Source organism: Periplaneta americana, chromosome 10, assembly GCF_040183065.1.
Source record: "Periplaneta americana isolate PAMFEO1 chromosome 10, P.americana_PAMFEO1_priV1, whole genome shotgun sequence".
NCBI lineage: Eukaryota > Metazoa > Arthropoda > Insecta > Blattodea > Blattidae > Periplaneta > Periplaneta americana.
Window position 1 is genome coordinate 15690997 of NC_091126.1, and position 10599 is coordinate 15701595.

The following is a 10599-nucleotide window of genomic DNA, read 5'->3' on the forward strand; positions in this document are numbered from 1 at the left end:
TACGGTCACGGTATATAGTATTAAGTAAGTGAGTATAGAACGTTTAAAAAATATGGTCGTATTTTCCAGTGAATAAAGTGCCTTCATTATTGAATCATATTTTCGCACAGGTTCTATATCCGTTTGGTTACGTCGCTTCCCTGTTTCCAACATCCGTTTCTATTGGCCCCTCTGTAAAGGCTAGTGGCTGGGCTGTCTTAGCTCTTTTCTGGAAACATTTGCTGTCAGGAATTGGATGTCTACGTAATATTATACAAAATGATTTAAATAAAAGAGCCTCGTTAACTGTCACGTGATTTCCCCCTTTCTACGACCCTGCGACATGACTTCTTGGACAGACAGTAGAAGCAATCTGAGTAAATTTATCTGTGCGAATCGGGTAGAAGTAAAGTGATTACAATACGTAAGTATGGTAGGCCTACTCTGTTATGGAGTAGGTACAGAATTATTATTTCAAGAGGCACAGGATTATGGCCTCCCATGTCGACTGATGCTTTGCACTATTTCTTTTGGTGTTACTGTAAAACAGTTGTGTTTGTTAAACATCGTACAACAGAATAATTGAAGCGTCGGCTGGAACAACGTTATAAGTTACATTTGGTAAAATTTACAGGAGCTGCAAAAATGTGTACGCGTACAACGTTGTTCTTATGAGGGTAGCAAACTTTTGAGTGGACAAATTTCACGTACTGCATTGATGGACAGTTGCAAGCCAAGGAGTATAGCAAAGTAACATGACATACAACATTATTACACGGAAACACGCCGAATGAAAATTTTGTAACTTACGTTGTTCCAGCCGACGCTTCAATTAAAGAATTTCAATCCAGAAACAATACATTCAATTTCAGAAGATATGCTTAAAACTTTTTTCGATAATATGCACACAAAAGAACTGAAGCCCATATAGAAATGAACGGCCATCATTTTCAACAATTTGTTTAAATATCCAGATTTTGATTATTTTTCTATTTAAATGCACTATCCATATTGTATGCTAATGTGCATAATGAATACGTCCACCTGGATAGTTCAATTAGTGAGTAAAAACACTTATTGTTAATACTGTACTGTATTTTGAGTAAATAAAAACCCAACGAAAATTATCAAACTGAAAATCGTAATAGTTCCTAGTTTACGTAAATGGATGCAATACTTTTCTTCCCTCCTATACCTAGTAAAGTGATTTGTTTGTATTTTACACTAGTAGGCCTATCATCAAACTCCGGTCGTGGAAGGGAGTAACATAGTGTTTGCGGTTCTCAACCTTAATCCAAAGGTATAGCCAGGTTAATATTAGAAATGTTAGTAAAACAAAATGATGACCCGGTACAAATTCGTGTAGCACGAATTGTGTGGATACCGTTGAGATCTACGTTTACAACAGAAAAAATTTCATTTAACTCGCATTTCATTAAATGGAATGACTTACGTAGACACGCAAATCCCTTACCCATTGTGTGATTCTATTTTCTCATTAAAAATATTATTGGGTGTGAATGTAGCAGCCCTGCTCGAGTGTGGAGCATTTATCATGCTGTTCTAATTGTAAAGTACATTTTCTCTCTTAGCCTTATGAGGTAATGAAAACCTCTACTGACGATGACAGAGGCAGTTTGTGGCCAGGATGCAAGCTTGCGTAAAAACCAGTTACTTTAAAATATTATTATTATTATTATTATTATTATTATTATTATTATTATTATTATTATTATTATTATTATTATCATCTTCTCCACTTCAAGTTTACGCACATTTTGCCTGTTCCGGTTTCACAGATCCCTCTAGCATTTTCTGGGTCGTTCTTTGCCCTTTTCTTCCATTCGGCCTACAGTTGAGGGTTGTCTTTGAATACATCTAATTTACCCTTTCTAAACATGTGATCAATACAATTTTGCCGGTATTCACTTACTTTATTATTTTACTTTCCATACTATTGATAAGATTTTTTGTATTCGACAGATAATGGAGAAAAAATGGGAGTATAAGGGTACAGTACATCAGTTATTCATAGATTTTAAAAAGGCATATGACTCGGTTAAAAGGGAAGTATTATATGATATTCTTATTGAATTTGGTATTCCCAAGAAACTAGTTCGATTAATTAAAATGTGTCTCAGTGAAACATACAGCAGAGTCCGTATAGGTCAGTTTCTATCTGATGCTTTTCCAATTCACTGCGGGCTAAAGCAGGGAGATGCACTATCACCTTTACTTTTTAACTTCGCTCTAGAATATGCCATTAGGAAAGTTCAGGATAACAGGCAGGGTTTGGAATTGAACGGGTTACATCAGCTTCTTGTCTATGCAGATGACGTGAATATGTTAGGAGAAAATACACAAACGATTAGGGAAAACACGGAAATTTTACTTGAAGCAAGTAAAGCGATCGGTTTGGAAGTAAATCCCGAAAAGACGAAGTATATGTTATGTCTCGTGACCAGAATATTGTACGAAATGGAAACATAAAAATTGGAGATTTATCCTTCGAAGAGGTGGAAAAATTCAAATATCTTGGAGCAACAGTAACAAATATAAATGACACTTGGGAGGAAATTAAACGCAGAATAAACATGGGAAATGCGTGTTATTATTCGGTTGAGAAGCTCTTATCATCCAGTCTGCTGTCCAAAAATCTGAAAGTTAGAATTTATAAAACAGTTATATTACCGGTTGTTCTGTATGGTTGTGAAACTTGGACTCTCACTCTGAGAGAGGAACATAGGTTAAGGGTGTTTGAGAATAAGGTGCTTAGGAAAATATTTGGGGCTAAGCGGGATGAAGTTACAGGAGAATGGAGAAAGTTACACAACACAGAACTGCACGCATTGTATTCTTCACCTAACATAATTAGGAACTTAAAATCCAGACGTTTGAGATGGGCAGGGCATGTAGCACGTATGGGCGAATCCAGAAATGCATATAGAGTGTTAGTTGCGAGACCGGAGGGAAAAATACCTTTAGGGAGGCCGAGACGTAGATGGGAGGATAATATTAAAATGAATTTGAGGGAGGTGGGGTGTGATGATAGAGACTGGATTAATCTTGCACAGGATAGGGACCGATGGCGGGCTTATGTGAGGGCGGCAATGAGCCTTCGGGTTCCTTAAAAGCCATTTGTAAGTATTAATTTGGTGTTCACTTTTTGTTATATGATATTAAACTGTAACATAGCATGATAATTAAACCTACTTTCCTCGGACGCTAGTTTCACGTATCCCACCTGAAAATACTTTGCTAGTAACATTTTCATTTTCTTACTTCGTATCATAGCCGAAATTGAACCAATATGTTCCTTTTTATGAATGAAGGTAGCTAATCGGCCACCATGGGCAACAAAACACACGAACGGAAATACCACAAATTCCCTGTTGTCTTTTGTGTCACTTTGCTTTCAATGCATTGGCTAACAAAATGAACAAAATTCCTTTAAGCCTTGGTTTTTCTGAACCGACGCATGCGAGGTGCGAGGCCCGCCTCGCACAAATCCGGACTACACGAGAGAGAGGAGTGGTTTCTATAACTGCGACGTGCGAGATCTGCGTACCTCGCAGTTATAGAAACCACTCACAGTCTCTCGCATAGTCCGGATTTGTGCGAGGCGGGCCTTGCACCTCGCAACTCGCATGCGTCGGTTCAGAAAAACCAAGGCTTTAGGCATTTTAGGCCCAACGCCACAATTGATTTCTCAGCCTTGAGCATTTTCCACTTCGTAACAACACTGAACTAAACATTACAGGTTCCAGATACAAAAAGAAGATACAGTACCGTAGTTGTTTCTGTGCAATCCCGCAGAACATTTAGCAAAGAAGCGTCTTTCTTCTCAGGAAACATTAGAAAAACATTTTAAACTTTATATACTGTAGACTATCGGTATATTGTCAACATCAGACGGATTAGGTAGGACTAATGCAGATTGTTAAAAGCGAATTTAAACTTAAAGAAATTACATATTTACTAACAATTTTACGAATTCATACACCAGAAGGGGCACTAATAACTCAAGTCACTGCAGATTTCGCCTCAACACAGCATTTAAATAGAATATCATTAGTGTATCGGTAACCTGAAAGTAGGGGAGAGTGTTGTACCTTTAAACACTTTTCATACTTTATTTTTTTTTTTTTTTAACTTTGGGAGATGAAATTTTTTAAATGAAAAAATGCTTGAAATAATTATTGAAGATTCCTTTACAACTTCCTGTATGTATTTTCCTGTTTTACAGATCTATTATGGATGGAAAAAATAAAATGAAGGGATATGTAATGTGTTCAAAGGTACAACAGGATCATGTACCTTGGAACATACACTCTTGTAAGTTGGAACACATGGAATATAGCTGTAAAAACTGACCATCATATTTAAAATGTATTTATAATCATAAACCAGAGCAGACTTCTCTGATTTAGATTTTATTTCCTGGAGAAGCAATAACTGCTTCAACAGCTTTCTTCAAGGCATCCGAATCAATTGGCGACCTCTTTAATTCCAGACTTACTTCGTGACATGACCTTAAAATTAAAGAAAAACAAAAACCGATAGTATCGTGTAATTTGGAACATGTTCCATGGTACAAGATGTTTTGTGTTCAAAGGTACAAGAGGGTGCACGTTTAAACAAATATGGCTCCGAAAAATAAGAGAGTCAAATAAATCATGGAAATTAAAATATGTTATTACTCATCAGATGACAGGGAACACACCGTACTTGAAAGATATTAACAAATGCAATCTGGTTCTGTGTTAGAAAACATACATCAATGAACGAAATGATTACTTTTGGTACTAAAAAAACTTCTTTTGTCCACGGAACTCACACTTTGCAATAAATCAAACTGAAACTATGACCAGAGCTACTTAGCGGCTTTCTCTACAATCTACTTCATTTTGAGTCATCTAGGTAGCAGCAAAAATTAAAAAACAAAAAATGTTCAAAGGTACACTATGCTAAAGGTACAACAGTCTCCCCTACCTACTCTGTTTCCAGCAGTAATTATATTACCTTGTGTGAAATAATGATAATACTACTTTATTTCAGGTAAGCCTTATTGCTCAAGACATGGCCCTTTTTCAACAACTATTTGCTCTTCAGGAGGCTATCTTGGAACTGAAAGAGCAGCTTGAATATTGTCCAAGCTCTAATGAATCATCACCATATGATTCACCGTGTTCCACTCTATCAAGCCTGAGCTCAAGTGAAAGTGTAAGCAAGTGCACTAAGGTTAGTACCCATTACAAAAATGCAGGTTCCCATACAATTTCTGCACAGCACAACAGTTTAAATTTGGAAGGACCGTACTTAATTATTATTTTACTTACGTGACTAAATTATTTTCAAGTAAGTCTAAATACCAAACAAACACAGAGTTCAACCTATATTAAAAACTAAATTTACATTAACAATGTCTCTCTTACAAACAATACAACATTATTTTTGTAACATACGGTAAACTTAAAAAAAACTCAGTTGCTGAGATTCATGAAAATGATGTGTAATAATGTACCACAGTATATTTCTATACAGAAGGAACCATCCTGCCAAGAGTTTTAAACCTATCGGAATAGCAGACCAATGACATTAAGGGGTGCTTGTGTCCTTCCCAGGGTTGCCAGATTCTCTCATCAGGAATCCAGGACAGGTGATGATACTGCATTCCTACCTTACTGTGAATTAAATTAATTCAGTTAGCTATATAATTGATTTTATTCGTTTCATGTGTTTCAACTAATTATATAAGGCCTAAACTTTTAATTTTGTTACGTTTTTGCTAGATTATGAAATTTCCTTTGAATTATGATGAAGCCTGGAAAAATAATGTCATATTACAGCCTGATCAATACATAAAAAATACATGATATGGTGTTGAAATCTTATTAGTAATAAATGAACTTTGAAAGAGAATGAAGAATAAAGATACCGGTACTGTATACTATCTAGTACATACCATAGCATTATAGTTTTTGAAAAATGAGTTCTATTCAGTCAATACTTAACATAAACACAATAAAACATGTTATAATAACATTTACACAGATTTTAAAAACAAACGTTTTCGCCAATTTTGATTGGCATCTTCAGGTCGTGTAGGTCGAATGGAACATGTTATAAAAAGTGAACACTTGGTATATGACGTTAAAAACCAAAGTTACAACTGTAATATCACTTAAAAACAGGGAATAGAATATAGCAAAAAGCCTCCACGATGTGTGTAGAATCATTGTGTTGAAAGAGGCGTGTGTGAACCAAGGAAACAGCAAAACTCTTCTGTCATTGCAGATACAGTTTTCAAAATAGATTTGAAGATGCTACGAACAGGTTGGTCGTGTGGCCGTTATGGAGAGCAGGAAAAATCCTGTAAATTGTAAGGTTAGAATGAAAGAATATTTAGAAGCATTTAAGTATTATTTAAATCTTCTAAAACAATACTTACAAAAATTGGAAAAAATGGTTCTAAATATTCTTTCATTCTAACCTTACAATTTACAGGATTTTTCCTGCTCTCCATAACGGCCACACGACCGACCTGTTCGTAGCATCTTCAAATCTATCTTGAAAACTGTATCTGCAATGACAGAAGAGTTTTGCTGTTTCCTTGGTTCACACACGCCTCTTTCAACACAGTGATTCTACACACATCGTGGAGGCTTTTTGCTATACGATATTCTATTCTCTGCTTTTAAGTGATATTACAGTTGTAACTTTGGTTTTTAACGTCATATACCAAGTGTTCACTTTTTATAACATGTTCCATTCGACCTACACGACCTGAAGATGCCAATCAAAATTGGCGAAAACGTTGTTTTTAAAATCTGTGTAAATGTTATTATAACATGTTTTATTGTGTTTATGTTAAGCATTGACTGAATAGAACTCATTTTTCAATTAACATTGAACTTAACGGAACCAATATCCCTTTGAAATTATAGTTTTTATTTCAATACAACTCGATAGGAGGCACCAGGCAGCACTGACGACAACGTTAAACATAGGTTGGACAGGGTCTTGAAAAAATGAAGGAATTTTAGAGTAAAATTAATTTTACAAAACTGAGCAAAAAGATTATATTTTTCTAATTCTTTTGACATTCTGGAACAAATGTAACTCGTCACAGGACACCATTAAAATCCATAACAATCCTGGGAATCCAATCCAGGACGTCTGGCAACCCTAGTCCTTCCTCCTACTACCTGCAACCCCTGTCATTGTCCTTGCTAATGCAACAGGTTTAAAACTCTTGGCAGGATAATTCCTTCAGTATAAAAAGCATACCATAAAAGATCGCATATACATACACCCATAATAATTTTATTGTAGCCTAGTATTGTATGACTGAGTGAGTGTAGAGTGCACAGATGAATCCTTTCTGCATGAAGACCATACAGACAGGTTAATTAAGAGTACAGCATAGGCGGAGTTATGGGGGGGGGGTCACTGCCCCCCCAAACTTATCTGAACTCTTATTTTATAAAAGTTAGAAAACATTGAATTCAAAAGTTTTTTTTTATGAAGTTTCTGTGCTTAAATTGACGAATTAATGTCTTCAGATCATGTGTCTGGACTACAATATTTATTTTAAACTTTTGAATGAATAAGAATTTCTATACCTCATTTGAAGAATGGAAGCACTGTAATTTTTCTTTTGTAACAGCCTGTATTCATATGTTAGAAGTCTCAGGTGTTCAGGCCACCACTTAGAGAAATATGAATAACATACTGCAGAACAATGCAGAAAAAAGAAAAGTGATCCTGGTGTAATGTGTAAACTTAAAGACGAGATTAGATAAAATAATTATTGTTTACATTTCATATGATATCTTCAGGAAAGCTTAATATAAAAAAAGTTTCTGTTAGCACTGTTAAGTAGTTTTATTAATGTACAGTATATTTATGTGCTGACGAATTTTTTGAACGTACAGTCTCTTTGTAATTGTTCTTGGCTTATCTGACCTTGTCTATACATATTGTTCTTAGACATGTAATATAAACTATTAAACTAGTCTGTACAAAAGAGGAAAAGAGAGGGATTGTTTTAAATTATGCCCTATTATAATTTGTAGATCTACAGTTGAAACCCTATACAATTCGGTCCGAAATATCGTGGATATGGATGTAACACTGTAAGAAACATGCCCCTCCCCCCGAAAATACCTTTATTAAATGATCATATTCCGATATATTGTACTGTACCACAGTCAAGCTATAACGGGGGGAGAAGGTAAATGATCTCCCCCATAACCCCGTTATATGGGGATTCTATGGTTTTGCTTTGCCCCCCCAAGGAAAAGATTCTCTCTCTGCCTATGGAGTACAGGTACATTCCCCAGAAGGTAAGGATGAAATTAGTTACCCTATGAATGGCTTTCTAGCCCTGGAGATGACTGCAAAGACAACACAGGCAAGTCCCTAACGGACATCAGATAACACAGACTGCTCCCTAATCACCAATGGGATGCAATCTAGACAGCCACAATTGGCAAGATAATCCTCCATATAATAGCAAGAGACTACTATTCACTTAACATAATGACCTAATGAGATATGTGCATATATGGAAGGACATATTGAGAGAACTGAAGGAGTGTATACCCCCTCCCCTTTAATAAAATTTGTGCAAGTCTTTTCTCTAAACTGAAACACTATATCTACCAAATATCTTATTGTTTCTTGGAAAGAACAGGTCTGTCTTTAAAAAAAAGGTAATAAAAGCTCAAATATCCTGTTTTCTGCCCTTTCTTTTAAATCTGCATACACACAGACTGATGTATATGAGGCGTCCACTGCAAGAATGATGGATGTCACTTTCTTGTCGAAAATGAACCAAGACTGTCAATGTATAGCTTAAGACATATATAATGTACATAGAGAGTTACATGGCATTAACACTGATAGTCATTGTCCAGTAATGATCGGAAAATCACAGTTAAGCTTTAAGCGCTAAGCATTTCAAACTTTCAATTGCTTCTCCTGAAAAATGTATTCCAAATGACATCCATCATTCTTGCAGTGGACTCTTCATATAATATTCACATGTATTCTCAAACCTGGACAATTTCAGTTAATATTTTATTAAGCATGGTGTAAAATCATTTGACGATAATGTAGGATTTTGAAACTGACATCAGTTTTAAGACTTAGCTGCTTATTTTTCTGATCAAATGTGAAACAAATTTTAATGAATTCATCAAGAGTAGAAAATGGTATGTGGTGAGAGGCTTATCTCATAACCAACTAAAATTGTCCGAATTTTTTTTTAACTACTTGCTTCATATAAACTATCAAGAATTTTAGCATAAAAATAATGAAGTTGTTCTGTTTTCAGCGATCAGCAAGTTTTGTGCGCCAACAAGTATCATACCCACCAATAGCTCGCAACCGTTCACGGCGAATAAAAGCCTATAGTCCTCAACATGGTTGCCAAGATTCTTATGACTCAGGAATTCATACATCAGATCACGAAATATTTGTGTAGTTTCTAAGAACACGTTTGTCGAAAGTGTTGCTGAGCATTCAATGCATTCTCCAGTGATTTTCCTGTGATTTCATTGAGAACATTGTTACCATTTAGAGTCAAACTGCAAATATTTCAAGAGTTATTTAAACACTTTCAGAACTATACTTAAGTTATTGAAGTTGTTCCTAAGTGTGCATAATAATTGTAACTTAGTATTGAGTTATAAAGTGAATGATTTGAATATATTTTTATCTGTTGATGTGCACTTTTGTGTCACTGTTGTATTTAAATAATGTCCATAGTATGTAAACAGAGTTACTATTTATGTTAAGGAGGCTGTATATTCTATTGTAAAATGAGATGAGAAAATAGATTTAAATCAATGCGAATATTAAATCAGTCTTTCCTCTATATGGAAAGTTTTATGTAAGTTTTAAAATGTGAAATATGGTTAAATATTGGAATTAAAAGTTGACATTCTTGGCAATCAAATTGAATTATGGTATACAATTCACGGTTTATGAAATAATAATATAACGTACGTGTTTGGGATACTTGATATCCCGCTTTTAACACTTTAAACCTGGTGGTAGTACTACTACACCATGCATTTAAATTGCCAAAAACCTGGCAGTAATACTAGTATGCCTATGTTCCACATGCTTGTTCAAATTTACGATTTATATGGAGAAATTGAACTGTGGTATCGATGTGGATTCTTAACCACTCGATATTCCATTTCATCTAATATTCGTGGTAAAAAAAATAGAAGTCCTTATATTAAATGCTGCCAACTCACGAACATTTTTCGTAGCAGAGCATTTAAAGGTGTCTGTACTGGAGTATGCTGGATATTTAAATACATCTGGGCTTAAAGTGTTAAAAAAATAAGACTTTTTTACTTGTCATTCTTAACCCAACGTGATACTAAAAATTATGAAGATCCACATTTTTTTTATGACTATGAAAATGGAATGGAGGGAATACAGCAAAATCTCAATTGGACAATTAGTGATCCAAGCACCAAAGTCCATATCTCACATTTCCATTTTAGCAAATGTGATCCAAGCACCATCTGTTTTACAATACCGGTAGTGATCCAAATTACATCTTTGACAGTAATTTAAATTATTTTGTAGTCTCTTGGT

The 10599-nt window shown here is 35.0% G+C and overlaps 1 protein-coding gene across 2 annotated transcripts in view; it reads left to right on the forward strand.

Moving 5' to 3' along the window:
- Nucleotides 1–9948, forward strand: part of LOC138707453 (uncharacterized) — a 41515-nt gene extending 31567 nt beyond the window's left edge. For both annotated transcript variants that reach the window (XM_069836926.1, XM_069836925.1), the window contains 2 exons: nucleotides 5038–5220; nucleotides 9320–9948. In XM_069836926.1, the coding sequence (XP_069693027.1) occupies nucleotides 5038–5220; nucleotides 9320–9469 (333 nt within the window). In that variant the 3' untranslated portion in view covers nucleotides 9470–9948. The remainder of the gene's footprint in view (nucleotides 1–5037; nucleotides 5221–9319) is intronic.
- The last annotated feature ends 651 nt before the right edge of the window (nucleotides 9949–10599 follow it).